This window comes from Boleophthalmus pectinirostris, unplaced genomic scaffold (genome assembly GCF_026225935.1).
Source record: "Boleophthalmus pectinirostris isolate CB_2022bp ecotype Guang Dong unplaced genomic scaffold, ASM2622593v1 HiC_scaffold_1, whole genome shotgun sequence".
NCBI lineage: Eukaryota > Metazoa > Chordata > Actinopteri > Gobiiformes > Gobiidae > Boleophthalmus > Boleophthalmus pectinirostris.
The window spans coordinates 37,737,453-37,752,893 of NW_026570970.1; the positions used below are offsets into that span (position 1 = coordinate 37,737,453).

General features: G+C 40.7%; 1 protein-coding gene across 1 annotated transcript in view; it reads right to left on the reverse strand.

Annotated features, from left to right (window-relative positions):
* Window positions 1-3,243: 3,243 nt before the first annotated feature.
* The window catches only part of col18a1a (collagen type XVIII alpha 1 chain a), a 209,168-nt gene continuing 196,970 nt past the window's right edge, over window positions 3,244-15,441 (reverse strand). The window contains exons 32-46 of the mRNA XM_055154234.1: window positions 14,881-14,916; window positions 14,751-14,804; window positions 14,575-14,652; window positions 13,757-13,822; window positions 13,358-13,388; window positions 12,819-12,872; window positions 11,961-11,992; window positions 11,708-11,836; window positions 11,399-11,546; window positions 11,250-11,314; window positions 10,730-10,858; window positions 8,167-8,589; window positions 7,785-7,982; window positions 6,750-6,865; window positions 3,244-6,658 (exon numbers count right to left, since the gene is read on the reverse strand). Of these exons, the coding sequence (XP_055010209.1) occupies window positions 6,445-6,658; window positions 6,750-6,865; window positions 7,785-7,982; window positions 8,167-8,589; window positions 10,730-10,858; window positions 11,250-11,314; window positions 11,399-11,546; window positions 11,708-11,836; window positions 11,961-11,992; window positions 12,819-12,872; window positions 13,358-13,388; window positions 13,757-13,822; window positions 14,575-14,652; window positions 14,751-14,804; window positions 14,881-14,916 (1,773 nt within the window). The 3' untranslated portion in view covers window positions 3,244-6,444. The remainder of the gene's footprint in view (window positions 6,659-6,749; window positions 6,866-7,784; window positions 7,983-8,166; window positions 8,590-10,729; window positions 10,859-11,249; window positions 11,315-11,398; window positions 11,547-11,707; window positions 11,837-11,960; window positions 11,993-12,818; window positions 12,873-13,357; window positions 13,389-13,756; window positions 13,823-14,574; window positions 14,653-14,750; window positions 14,805-14,880; window positions 14,917-15,441) is intronic.

The following is a 15,441-nucleotide window of genomic DNA, read 5'->3' on the forward strand; positions in this document are numbered from 1 at the left end:
AGTGCTGCAGGAGGAGTCACTGATTTACCCAGATACCACTGGAAGAAAAAATGTGATTGATCCATTTCCATTCCATTATATTAACCCTTTGTTTCCCAAGAAATATCAGTCCAAGTTTATAACACTGATCTAGAAATTATTACTAGTGCAGTGTTTATTACTCACTGAATAAAAAATATTCAAAAAATATATTAGTAATACAAAAGTCCATTCAGTATTTTTTCTTGAGCCTTCACTGAAAACCTTGAAGACTCTGAGGTTCCCCTCTGAAAGAAATGTTCTGTTTGCACAACAAATGTATGACTCTTTCATTTACATTTCCAATAAAAGTGCAGCTGTACTCTACTTTGTAATTTATTAATTGGTTTTGCATATAACATGCAATTAATTATTTTTTAAAATTTTTGCCCAGCCCTAGTCTGAATCCATTTCTTGTTTAAAAAATATCACAACATATCAAACACGAAATGAAAATGAAACTTATAAAATGTGAATCCACTGTTTTTGGTGAATATAACATTTACAAACAATAAAAGAACGTGGTGATTTAAACATGTGACGTGTTACAGTTAAACCCCAGAGAAGTGAAATGCTCCGTCTTTAATCTGGACCAGCTTCCCTCGTATCTCCACTGCACCACGTGGACGTCCTGATGCTCCTCTCATTATAAAAATGTGACTTCTTTTACAGTTCTTCTCATTTCCATACCTCAGACTTATCCCCTCACACCAACCACCTCCATCTCAACAGAGTCGGGCTCACTTTAAGTCGGGCTCGCTTTAAGTCGGCCTAATCTTCTTAATATCTCCATCCTCTGACTCTGACCCACTTCACCCAGAGCAGCTGTCTCCAGTCCAATTTGCATTTGAACAGATCCTCCATGACAGTTAAGACCAGGGAACTAATTAAACCTCCTACAATGATCTGCAGAGGATTTGAAACATGTTTTGAACCAAACAGATGAGCAGACATGGTGAAAATACTAGAAGAAAATGAAAATAGAACTTAATGGACCCATATTATGATATTTTCTGATCTGAGTTGTGTTTAGTTTCATGTTTATCACACAAATCCTGCACATTTAGGCTGAGTTCTTCTCTCAAACTTCTCTCTTGTGACTGATTCAAGTGACGCTTAGTGTGTAAAATGGAGCCTCCTGATCAGTGAACTTCTAATCAAGCATCTACAGGCTTAGACGCTTGATTGGAAGACGTTTGGAAACATGAAAATGATGACTCCCAGTGAAATTACCGACACTGGGAACGTGATAAAACTGTGAATTCTGCAGCAGCGTCTTCACCTGCCAAAGCTTTTCATGGGGGACGAGACTCTAATCATGGCTTTAATTAGACAAATTATAAAACACAAATGAATAGGCAATTTATAAAAGGAAAAAAGAAAGAATACAGTGACATTTAGATGAAGTAAACCTGGCCATTTTCTCAGTTTGCCCAGATTTTGCCAAAAAGAAGTCGTCATCCACACTCCCATGAAGCTGGCCCCTCATCAAACACAAACCTACACAAAAACTATGTTATTAAGTTTTTATTTATATCACAATTTTCACAGACACATGTCACAAAAACACTTTACAGATCATTATTCAGTCAATCCATACCTGGTGGTGGTAAACTACTATTGTAGCCACAGCTGCCCTGGGACAGACTGACAGAACCTACCAATCTGCGCCATCCGATCATCTCCCACTCACACCATTTTCATACTAAGAAATGTGGGTGAAGTGTCTTGCCTAAAGACACAACAACAGTTTTTGTGATTGGCGCCCCCCTGTGGCTCCTGATTTTTCCCAGTGGTCTCCATCCAAGACCAACCAGACCTCTGAGCTTCTGAGATCTGACAGGATCAGGCTTTGACAAACTGGTATGACTAATGTCAATCGTTTGTGCTTCGTTTGTGCTGCAAAAAGTTTGATTTGTGCTGTTTTCAGATGGGAGATATAAACAATTCTTTAATAGGTCAAATTGGGGTCAGTCAGCCCCCAGGAAGCTTCAAAATGCTCTAAAACTACACAAAATGCGATTATGGTCCTTAAGATATTAGCAGTTTTATTTTTGTCATCCAGCCCCTCAAAATGTGGCCCTCAAAAGAGCAGAAAATTATAAAAAACATATTTTTTATTTGGTTTGTGCTGTTTTGTGCTGTGACAGTTTTCATTTGTGTAAGTTTATTTCTAAAATGATTCATTATTTTTTTTACAGAAATGATATGAGGTCATTTCTGCTCAGCTGACGGCAGCGAACTCCACAAAACCAGTGAAAGAAACGATCTGAGGCTGTGGAAAAGTCTGTATTATTATATAAATTATGAATCAAAAGCAAATTACTAAAGGCTGATACAGACTAGTTTTGTGGAGTTTTGTTAAAGCCGTCGCCATCAGCTGAGCCAAAATGACGTCATATAATTTCCATAAAAATAATAAAAATCGTTTAAATATACTTGCACATATGAAAACTGTCACAGCACAAAACAGCACAAATCAAATACAAATGTAGAATTTTCTGCTGTTTTGAGGCTGTTTAATATTTTGAGGAGCTGGACGAAGTCATCATCCCAAAATAAAACTGATAATGTTTTAAGAAGCAGAATCGCACTTTTTGCAGCACAAAACGAAGGCACAAACGAAGCACAAACGACTGACTCCATTTTGTGTCATTTTAGAGCATTTTGAATCTTCCTGGAGGCTGTTGACCCCAATTTGACCTATAAAAGTATTATCATTAATATCTACAAAACTAAAACAGCACAAACCAAACTTTTTGCAGCACAAAACAGCACAAATGATTGACAGAGTTTTTGTGTAGGTTTGTGTTTGATGGGGGACAACTTCACACAGGTTTCATCCACATGTTTCTAAACACCTTCAGGTTTTGTGGCGTAAGTGTGAAGTCCATTCACCTGGGCCTTTACAATTAATTATAACATCTCCCCATCTCCCAATATGAGTAACACAGGAAGTGCTCCACTGTGTTTTTAAACTCCACACACCTTCACTAGAATCATTCGGATCATTTCAGACCTGGAATTGTCAATCTGTGTGGAACAAAAGAAAAAAAAAATGGAGCTGTTCACCTGAAAACTACCACTTCATGACATCACAGTCCCATAGAGGAGAGCACCCGAGGTTTGGATGAAAGCAGTGTGTGTGTGTGCGTGTGTGTGTGTGTGAGTGTGTGTGAGTGTGCGCGTGTGTGTGTTTGTTCTAGATCAGACTCAGGAGACACGTTGAGTTTGAGGAACATTTATTCTTTCTTTGGAGCTGATCAGTCACAGGTTTGGTTCAGTCTGTTTCACAAAGAACAGGGCTCCTACAGAATCCACCCAATGGGCATTAAAGATGCACTGCGGAACTTTTCTTTCACGAGGACCTACCAGCTTCTCGTCTCCGTGGAGATCTTACTGCTTTGCCAAGAATGTTCCAGAGTACGGCACTGAACTTGTCTTTATGGAAACAAGCAGGCAACGCTCATACTCAAAGTTACAAATCAGCTCTGTGGAGAGGAGATCTGGATTTCTAAGTATTTTTGAGCAATAAAACCCCCTGTAAATGCACTAAATACAAGTTGATATATTTAATGCCATATTGTGGAACATTTCAGGCAAACGAAAAGTTACATAGTGCAGCTGTAAGATCAATGAAATTTCAAGGCAACAGTGAAGAGTGTGTAACAATATCAGTGTAGTAGTAGCAGTAGTAGTAGTAGTAGTAGTAGTAGTAGTAGTAGTAGCAGTAGTAGTAGTAGTAGTAGTAGTACTAGTAGTACTAGTAGTAGTAATAAAACTAGTAGGTCATTTTTGTAGTAACAGATGCTTCAGGTGGAACAAAGAAGTACAGGAATAGCTGCGATTATTAGATCATGTTAAGTCCTAGTTCAGTCCTGATTCAATCCTGATTCAGTCCTGGTTTAGTCCTGGTTTAGATCTGGTTTAGTCCTGGTCTAGTCCTGGTTTAGTCCTGGTCTAGTCCTGGTTTAGTCCTGGTCTAGTCCTGGTTTAGTCCTGGTCTAATCCTGGTTTAGTCCTGGTCTAGTCCTGGTTTAGTCCTGGTTTAGTCCTGGTTTAGTCCTGGTTTAGTCCTGGTTTAGTCCTGGTTTAGTCCTGGTCTAGTGGTTATTCCCGTGCCTGTTTAAACATGTGTCTGTAGGAGCCCTGTGTTTAACACTGGATCCACTCTTACATTTTCATTACAGTCAAAAATCACCAAACTTTCTCCAACTCCCTGAAAATCCTCATTTATATTTAATAATATTCAAAAATTATCTCCAAAAATAATGACAAAAACAGTGTAATTTTTGTATGTACAGTCAGTATGAAACACTAAAGCAGAAAGAAGGCACTGTTTGTGAAATGTGAATTTTTTTGACATAAAAATCCAGTATTTTTTTTTATTGTCCCAAATCTTTTTTTATGTATAACTTCATTGAAAAATAAATATCTATAATTTTCTTAAATTTAAAATAGTCTTTAAAAGTTTCACCGTTTTAACCCAGACTAAAAATGTGAAAAATTACCTAAAGTATAAAAAGGTTACAACAATTTTTGAAAACATTTGATATTACAGGGAAAAAAAAGGAAAAAAAGAAAAAAAAAAAAGAAAAAGAAATTGACATTTAATACACAGCTTTGTAAAAATGAATACAATTTTTAGTTACTGAGGATGTGCCTGGTCCCTTTGAAGGAAAATATGTGCCAACACTGCAAAAACGAGGATCTAAATTGGTTAAAATTATATAAATTGGGACATTTTATCATGTTTTGAGCTTTTTTACAGTTTGTGTTAAATGGCCTCTCATATTTTTCTTCTTCTTCACGGCAAAATTATGTAAAAAATAATAATAATTTGAGAATTGAGAAAAAGTAAAACATAAGGGCAGCAGTAGCATAGTAGATAGAAATGACCACCAACTAAAAAGTCTGTGGTTCAATCCTTGCTACTGGTATTTGCATAGTACCATTGTGTCATTATGCAAGGCACTTCAACGTCTAATAAACCAACAAATCTAAACTACAAAACTGCTCAAATCAAAATAAAATTTCTTAAATTCAACATTTCAAACTCAAATAAATCCAATTTTTTTGCGTAAAACGCCCAACCGTCTCTTTGGCGTCTGGAGGAGGCGGGGCCAGAAGCACACGCTCGCAGTTCATTGGATGCCACAAAATCACATGACATCAGGAGTTATTATACAAGAGAAGCAAAGGAGGCTAGTGTCTTTAGTGGTGGACTAAGAGGTTCCAGAAATCACAAATGAAAGAAATTATAAAGTGATGTTTACATGAGAGATGTGACTTGGATCAATGAAGCAGGACAGTGAACAAACTGACACACGGAGAAGGACATTTCAGTTGGATCTTTAGAACTCACTCATTTTCCAAATTTCTGAAAACATTTGATTAAAATTATTATTTTTTTATTCCTTAATTGCCTGTGTATAATGTTATTCCCATAGTAATATTATTTTAATGATATGAAACTGTAAAAAATTTTGAATATAATAATTTTATATCACAAGACCAGCACACTGAACTAAAGATTAAAAAAATAATCAAATATGTCAGTCCTGTACTTGAATATGATCCATTATTAAAAAAAAAAAAAAGTTTTTTTTTATCCAACCAGTGTCCATTTCTTAAACGTAATCATTGTTCACCATTCCCTTTTCATACATTTGAACATTGACCAAAAGTTTACAACAGCAAAGTCCTGGTTGTATCATTCACAACTCAACCTGTCACCAAAAACCACTCACTTTTAGATTTGATTTTACACTAGAACCTTTAGTTAGTTACAGTAGTTTCGATGGATGCTTGAGGGATGCCATTGACAATACTTTGATACTTTTTATAGTGACATCACACTGGGGGTATTCTACACGTTTGTAAATGGTGGAATGTTCAGCAGTTACCATGGTGATACAATACACACATTAGCAAAGACTGTCAGAAAGTTTTAAGATGGTCTGAAAACTGAACAGAGCTTCATCCAGAGCAGTGCCTACAGTTAACATCACACCATCACACCCCGGGGAATGTTGATGACATCAGCTGCAAAGTATCAACCGTTATGTTAATTCTCAAATGTAAACATCATGCACAATTTCACGTGTTAAATGTCCCGTCCTCCTGGAGCCTCAGACAGGGGTGTCCGCTCTCCCCTCAGCTCTTCACTCTTCTGCTGAACCACACCTTGTTCTCTCCATGCTCTAGCCTCTTATTTCTCTGAACCATCTCACATTTCCATGTTTTTATGTTGAAAGCATTCTATGATTTTCAGGATTGTTGTGTTGTTTTAATGTATCCGTTTGCATGTTTTATTTCTGGGCGTGTTTGTGGAAAGTGTCCTCTTAAATCTGGGTCTGTAGCAGTCTTGTGTGCGTGCATGTTGGGTGAGTGTGTCCTCTTACAACCAGGTTTGTTGTGGTCTCTTTATTTGCGCGCATGTTGGGTGAACGCGTTCTCGATGCACAGGACGATGTATTGGCCGCTACAGGAGCTGGAGGTCTGGCGGAGCAGATGTCCGGAGGCCAGAGCAGAGGCCAGACCGCTCACCGCTCGGTCCCCTGCTCTCCACGTCTCGCAGTAGTTATCCATCTGCCGCTGGCCCTGAGAGCTGGAGCCGTGCCACAGCATCTTCTCCGGCCTGGGGAGGGACAGAGGGGACGAGGGTTGTTATAAACTAAGTCTTCTTGGTTAAATAAACGTTAATTTAAAATAAAAGTACAAAAACTGACCAGGCACTGTCCCTGAGAATGTCGCGTCCGTCAAAGGAGTAGATTGGGACGTTCTCTTTCAGTTTAGCGCCGTTGTCCCCAAAGATGGACTCCCAGTTCTCAAACAGAACTTGACCCTGCGGGAAAAAAGAACATTCAAAACAGGGTATTCCCAGGTTTGACCAAATTTAAGACTTTTTAAAGACCTTTTGAAGACCAATTCAATGAAAATTAAGACCAACATCACACCCATTATGCAGGCGAAAAACAGCAGATCTAATTCTAACAATGTCCAACCAACCACAGGTACTATATCTAGAATCTAAGGCTACGTTTACATGATGAGAGTCTGAACAGAAGACACAAAATTGGCATCACATCTTCACTTTTTATTCCGCGTTTAGAAAAGCGTTTTCAGGGTGAAATCTGTGTGTATATGGTGATGTAAAAGGATGTGGAATTGGATTGTGTATGCATGTCAGGCGACTCAGTGGTGACTGTAGGTGGTGATGTATGTGACGTAAACACGTACACGACGTGAGCAGATCTGACCAGAGTTCTGCATCTTGGGCAGTGTAGACGGAAGTTATTGTTTACTCAATGCCGCCAGCGCCTGAAATGTTGCTTTTTTCCCTCCCTCCATTTAACATAGCACTGCAGCCGATTGAGGATACAAAAAAATAGGCTGATGAAATTTAGACCTTTGTGAAAAAAATAAGACTTGGACAACACAATTTAAGACTTTGTAAGCCCTTAATTTAGGAACATGAAATTTAAGACCTTTTTAAGACTTTTAAGACCCCGCAGCTACCCTGTATAAATCAAGTCTGTGCCAAATACATTTTAGTCAAGGCTTGAAGTAAATTAAATATGTGAAAAACTGAGTTTGAACCAGTGTTAATATTGAGCCTCTGACAAGTGAGGGCGGTACTGAAAACGATGAGGTGACCATTCGGTGCTTTCAGCGTCGTCCTCTTTTGGTCATGAGGGATTCATAGAACCTTAATTTTTATATATATATATATAACATTTTAATATATATTGATTCTTTGGTACCTTCAGATTAAGGATCCTGTATCCGTCTCGGTCTGACTTGCGTACAATGGTGTACAGGTCCTGCAGTTTGGAGGACAGAAAAGCTCTGAACGTCCCTTTAAGACCCACAGCTCTGGCCTGTTGGAAGCACTGGAAATCTGCTCCTCGGATCCCTCTCATGTTTCCAGACTGAGGAGAGTTCAACGCGATCAGGTGCAACTGTGGAAGAGACAGAAACTATATTAGACAAGTGAAGAGGACGGAGTCAGATGAGCAGAGAAGGATCAGAGGAACCAAGGAGGATCAGAGGAGAGGAGCAGAGGAGGATCTGAGTAGAGAGTCAAAGGATTCACAAGAGAGGGTCAGATGGAGCTGAGGATGCAGAGAAGAGGGTCAGACTCACCCCAGTCGCTCCAGTCTCCAGATGGGGGTTGGGATACGGGTTGGGGTGCGGGTTGGGGTGGGGGTTGGGGTTGGGTCTCCTCTGGGTGGTCACTGCAGGATAAGGATAGTGGTTCTCCGTCCTCTCGGGGGCCGTACCGCCGTCCGTGTGGCCGGCCTGAGTGAGCCTGGGGTCAGGGAAGCGCGGGTCGTAGCGTGGGGGGTAGACTGGTTCTACTGGGGGCTTGTAGACTGGAGGTTCTATGGGCCTGATGACGCTCTCGGAGTAGTGTCCCGCCCCGTTGTTCTGGCTCTGATCCTGGTTGTGGTCTCTGCTCTGGTCTGGGTTACGGACCGGGGACTGGGGGTAAACGACCACTGGAGGGGGATGCACCTCTGCTACCTCGTTCTCCAGATCTCTGAAGAAGGGATTATATTCACCGAGCTGTAAAGAGAAATTGACAAATACCAAAAGTCAAACTAAGTCGACTAAAGGCCAATCTCCATGCATCTATAATATTGACATGAGAGTTGGTGTGATCCCTCAGTCGTCCTGAGCTGGAGCTGAACAATTTTAAGAAAAAACTAAATTACTGGCAGATATTGTGATTTTAATTTCATTCAGGATTATTTTTTTCAAAGAATTGATGCTGGACTGTCCAGTTTACGCAGACAATAAGGGCTGTGATTGGTCCTCTCTACCACCGCTCTACACACTTTTCCTCTACTCCACTTTCTTTCAAAATACATTGAGCATTAATGTATTTAATGCAACTTTGTGCACGTTTGGTTATGTTTTACAGAAACTAAACTTAAAACTACATGGCTCATTTGCATAAACTGTAAGCGCTAAAAAACAAACAAACAAACAAACAAAAAAACCTGGCTTCTTGTGCCCTGATGTAGTTCAGCTTCTGTCAGACTAAAGGATACGACTCAGTCAAATATGAGTGTTCTTTCTGTGACAGAGGATGTGCTGATGATGTTGAGTCTGTTCTGTGCTTTTATCACGTTGGAGACGGTTCATGTTAAACTTTACACAAATGCCAGGTTTACATCTTCGCCTCCTGATGTTGTGGTGGTGAATTACTTCACCTCGATGCAGATCTATAAATCAAAAATGAGTCGACAGCAGCAGTGTGCGTTGAGTTGATGCAGAACTAACCTTCACCATTGGGATTTAGGAGTACTGCAAAAAAACATTCTTTGATGCTCCCAAAATCATGTTGTCTGAGATCTCTATCTGAGATCTTTCAGTCCAAAATGATAAATTGCTCAGCCCTAGTATGAACTACAGTACACATAAAATTCAACTATGTCAGCTGGAGAAAGACTTTAGGGAGAAGACATCTACAGATTAACTGTAAACAAGTAGGTGTGTTAGTTTCAGTGTAGTTTCAGTGTGTCCACCAGCAATCTGACCAGAACCAGAAGAAGCAGCTTGGATGAGCTGTGAAACATCTTCACTCTGAAGCCTTTGTCCAATTGACAGATTTGAATTGATGAGTACTGCAAACATACACTGCACACAGGAGGAACCGCCGTAGGGTCTGACAGTAGGTTCAAGGAGTTCATCTTGATACCTAATGGCATCAGACTGCAGGCTTCTACTTGGTAGAGATCTGTGCATCCCTCCATGGATCCCAGACCCCACCAAACTGCTCATGCTGAACCATGTTACAGGCAGCAGACTGTTCTCCTCGTCTTCTCCAGAATCTTTCACATCTACATCTATATGAACCTGCTCTCATCTGTGAAAAGCACGGGGCACCAGTGACCAATTCTCATGTCTCCTTCAGACTTTATATTGATCTCAGTTCTGATATATAGATGTCATTTTAAGCCAATTTATTCTTTTTTATAAAAAACTGTCACTTTTCTGGTGAAGGGACTGCCACAAGTTTGTCTCCATGGACATGTTATTGCTTTGCAGGCAATGTTCCACAGTATGGCATTAAACTTCCATGCAAACAAGCAGATGATACCACTAGGCCAAGTTCCAGGCAGATCTATGGAAAGGCAAGCCCGCTCACAATAAGAACACATATTTCTCAAGATGTTCTTTAAACTATCAAACACTTATAACTTAATCAGTAAATCCTGAACCTATTTCAGATGACATCACAACATTGTCAGGACAATCATATTTAATCCAGATGGGGGTCGCTCAAATGAATCTTGTTAAATGCAGATTTGTGTTGTAATATTCATGAAACAATTTCAGCTACAGTCATTTTGCAGTGTGCCACAAGCATTAGGCATTTAGTCGCCAGCGTTCCTTTTCCCAAAATCCTCACTCCAGAATATCAGAGCATTTTGTATCAGCCTCCATCGTCACTGCCTTCAGAAGAGAATTATTTATAGACAATCATAAAGTGGATTTGATCAATAGATTTTATGTTAACATTAAATTAAAGTCATGGGAGAGACTGTGTGTCCGCTGAGAGGGCACTGGATCACTTTAACACGTTTCAATTGCTTCAGTCAGCAATATGTGTGACAGGGACATCAATAACTCTTTATACACAGTGGTTATGAGCACAGGGACAGAATGTGGACAGTTTTATGAAGAGGCTGGGACGCACCAGGACTTGCCGGATGCCCTCCCGCACGCGCAGGTACAGGTCGGCTCTGTCCAGGATGTAGATGAGACTTCCCTCGGGCTGACGCCGTGCAGTGGCCATCATGGTTTCGAAAGAGTTCAGAATCGTCACCTGCAACACAGAAGTGACCTTTAGATGACCTTTAAATGACCTCTGTATGACCTTCTCTTCTGAGACATTACAGCGATAAATCCACAGTATTATGTGGCCCAGTGTGACACACACAGCCCTGATATTTGCAGCACAGATGAATCTGATAAATATTCTCGTATGACATTTTTACAACCATGTTCACAAGCTCTAGCTCATAGAAAAAAACAAAAAAAAACATCTCAGGCACATGCAGTGTATGACAGAGCCTCCAGAGGGCGCTCTTTTACAGATAATGCCAGGAGCTCTGTCACCATAGGAGCTCGGAGTAGAGCCGCTGCTCCTCTACCTCCTGAAAGAGAACACTTCTACAGCAAATAACCACAGAGAGGAAACTCCAGAGCAGGCTTACCCCAGAGGAGTGTCCTGGAGTGCCAGGGGGGCCGGGGGGGCCTGGGGGTCCTGGTATGGTCACCGCTGGAGGAGAGAGGGCCATTTGTTTAACACAATTCATTTGTTTAACACAAGTTAGAGTTCAGACTGAACACCAGCAGGACTTACGGGGGTATCCTCCATGCACTGAGGCCCCGGGGTTTCCTGGGGGCCCAGGGGGACCAGGTGGTCCAGGCCGACCATCATACCCGACACCAGCAGGGCCAGGAGGGCCCTGAGGTCCAGGAGGACCCACCACAGAATCACCTTTTGGACCCTAAGAGAGTGGAGATTTAGACTGGGCTTAGTCCTGGTCTAGTCTTGATTCAGAACTCAGTTTTGATTGAGTTTTTGTCCAGTTCTGGTTTTGTCCTGGTTTGGTCCTGGTTTGGTCCTGGTTCAGTCCTGGTTCAGTCCTGGTATAGTCTTCATACTCACAGGTAGTCCGGGTTGTCCTGGAGGTCCCTGTGGTCCTTGTAGGATGTAGTTTGGGTCATATGCTCCTCCGCCGGGCTCTCCCTTCTCTCCCTTTAGTCCAGGTTCTCCTTGTGCCCCCTTTAGGTCGTTCTGGTATTACAACATGAACATATTACAGGTCAGGACACAAGATAATTAAAAACGTTGATATTTAGTGTTGTCTCAGAAAAAGATAATCAGACAGCCTTTTCAATCTCTCAGAAACAGAACTCACCAGATATGAGTACACGTCGAAGCTGCCAGATCCTGCAGAAAACAAAGTCAAAATGATCACTTTGGATTTGTTTAAATCACATGTGTGTCATATATACATGTACACTACGAGTCAAATGTTTGGACACACCCTCTCATTCAGTGTATATCAAATTATGTAAATCAGAAAAAGTGATTTTTTTTTTGCTTTGTGGACAGTACTGCAAACCCTTGGTTTTCTCTCAGTGAGCTTCATGGTGATGTCTCCTTCCTTCATTTTCACTACTTAACTATCTCTATGGAAATGGAAATGCAGTAGATACCACCAGACCAAGATACTGGTCAGATCTGTGCAGAGGAGGGCCCTTTGACTGTAGGTTTGCATGAATAATACCCTCTATATGAAGACAAGCAGGTGGCGGACCCTCTCTCTGAACAGTTTAACAATGCACCTTTAAAAATCCTTTACTGCATCTTGGTTATTAAAGATAAAAACATAAGCACCAACACAGGCAAACCACAAAGAGTAAAAGGATATTTCTAAAAATTTAAACAAGTCTGGAGTTATTTTGAGTTGAAGAAGAAATATCGATGAAAAACTGTGTTGAAACTTTTTTCTGGTCGACTGGGCGTGTGTGTGTGTGTGCGTGTGTGTGTGTGTGTGTGTGTGTGTGTGTGTGTGCGTGTGTGTGCGTGTGTGTGTGTGTGTGTGTGTGTGTGTGTGCGTGTGTGTGTGTGTGTGTGCGTGTGTGTGTGTGTGTGTGTGTGTGCGTGTGTGTGTGTGTGCGTGTGTGTGTGTGTGCGTGTGTGTGTGCGTGTGTGTGTGTGTGTGTGTGTGTGTGTGTGTGCATGTGTGTTAGAGATGTAAACAGAGTCAGACCTGATGCTCCTGGAAGTCCTCGCTCTCCCTGGTCTCCTTTCTCACCTTTCTGCCCTGAAAGTTTGAGATATTATTAGATTTATTAATAGTTTCTTTATATTATTTTGAGAAACAACAAACAAACAGAAAACACTGTTCCACCTTGTGATGTCATGTGCTAATACAGGAAATGCTCCACTATGTTTTTAAACTCTTTACACCTAAACTAGAATCATTTAGATGAATTAAGTTCATTAAGTCATGGAATATCCAATCTTGATTACCACTAAATGACATCACAAGGTGGAACAGAGCATTCTGAGATTTGGAGTTGTAGACAGACTAACAATAAAGATTTATTCAAACATGTGTAAATGAAACAAAATACAACGTGAAGCACCACATGAAGCATGTGCACTATAGCTGAGCCACTGAGCCACACATTATCTTTTTTTTTTGTAATTTTTTTAAACTCCAATCCGCCGTCTTGAATCTGTCTCTGTTTTGGGCAGCCATCGTGCCATAAATCTGCAGGTGTCTTTAAAATGATTGATGTGTACCTCCATAACTGCGGGCGTTGTCTTCAAAACGCTGTAGGGACAAAAAACAGTCACTTACAACGGCAGTAACAGCAGTACTTTACAGTATATGTACACTGTAGTATCCAGTATCACTCTGAACTTATTACATTTAAGGCTGACTTTATGACAAAAAATAAAACATAAACAATACAAACTTTTAATCATAGCAATTTAACACAAACATTTCCTCCTCCAGAGTCTCTGGTCTGTTTTGTTGACAGAGGACTGAACACATCTCCATGAAAAACACTTCTCTGACCTCTGACCATCAGAAATGAATCTTGATGTGATTAAACTGTGATGAGCAGCATCGCTCTGGTTGGTGCTTTGCATGAATCAGCTGCATGACTTTACATTAGTGACAGGGGCTGGACTCACATTGAAGCGGTCATAGGGGTGAGAGGGTCCAGGAGGTCCGGGGGGTCCGGGGGGGCCTGGGGGTCCCTGGAAAAAACAAAGATTACCATTAGAATGCATGAATGAAATTTAAGTTCAGTGGTGTGTTCTTCCTTCATGTGTGTGCCTCACAGAGTTGAGCCCAGGACCAGTGTTCTGACATCAGACACGTCTGATTCACCATCAAAGTGAAAATCAGTTGCTGGACAAATCCAGACTCATCTCTGTATTCTTTATACAGATGAATATCAGTCTGGTCTCTGCTCCCTCTCATGTGTCTCAAACCCGGACAAACGGGATCGTCCAATCAGATTTGTTTATTTCAGTGACGCATGTGAAACAAAGGAGCTCATTGGTCACCGTTATTTACACATGATCACATTTCTCTCTCTTCAGATGAACAGAGTTTAGAGCTTCTCTCTCTTCTCTCAGAAATCCTCCATGTTTTACTGCCCCTGTGATATATTTGCCTTTTTTTTTTTTTTTCGATACAGACGATGCATGTCCTTGACTGGCCAATCCACTTGTCAATCATGCCTGAACTCAGATCACATCTGTGTGAAGTATTGGAGTAGTATGTGTTTCAGATCCTAAACAACACAAATCACGTGTTTGTGTGTTAAATATGATCACTGCTCAGTATCAGTAACATCAGCTAAAAGGAACTTACTATTTACAGCACTACTACAAACTCTTGACTGTAGTCTGTAGTTTGCAGAACATTTTAGTGATGAGGGGTAAAAAAATCTTCAGTTTTATTTCCAGGTAAAACAGCCCAGTCCTGCTATAGAGGTACTTACAGGATATCCAAACCCAGAGCCAGATCCTGTTCCAGGTTCTCCCTTCTCTCCTTTGTAGCCGTTCACTCCAGGACGACCCTACAACACAAACACACATCACATTATTAATACAAAATAATACAACTATGAGGTAAAACTCATAAGCAGCAAACATTCAAATGTGTTTAAAGACTCACAGGTCGACCAGGCATCCCGATCTCCCCTTTAATTCCCTGAGGACCTTGAGGACCCTGAACACAACACAGCACATGTGTGAATATTAAACATTGTGAATAATAAAGTGTACACAGACAAACATTTACTCACAGGAGGTCCCATGGATCCCACGAGTCCTCTGTCACCCTGGAAGAAAACACCGAAAATGAAAGACAAGCACACAGTGCACATATGAAAACATCATAACCAAGAACAAAACATCAAATAAATAATATTAACACAATAAACACAAATACGTAGCTTATGTACCAGAAAAGATCATCGACTGAACCGATATTTAGAAGCCGATATTCAATCCAGTTGGGGAGTAAAGGATTACATGTACCAACGTTAATCGACGTAATCAGAGTACAAATTATGAGTAACTGTACTCAGATACAGTTACTGTTTCAATGAGTGGTAATTGGGATTGGTAAACCAGGACTAAACCAGGACTAAACCAGGTCTAAACCTGAACTAAACTAGGTCTAAACCAGGACTAAACCAGGACTAAACCAGGTCTAAACCAGGTCTAAACCAGGTCTAAATCAGAACTAAACTAGGTCTAAACCAGAACCAAACCAGGACTAAACCAGATTTAAACTAGATCTAAACCAGGTCTAAACCAGGACTAAACCAGGATTAAACCAAGACTAAACCAGGTCTAAACCA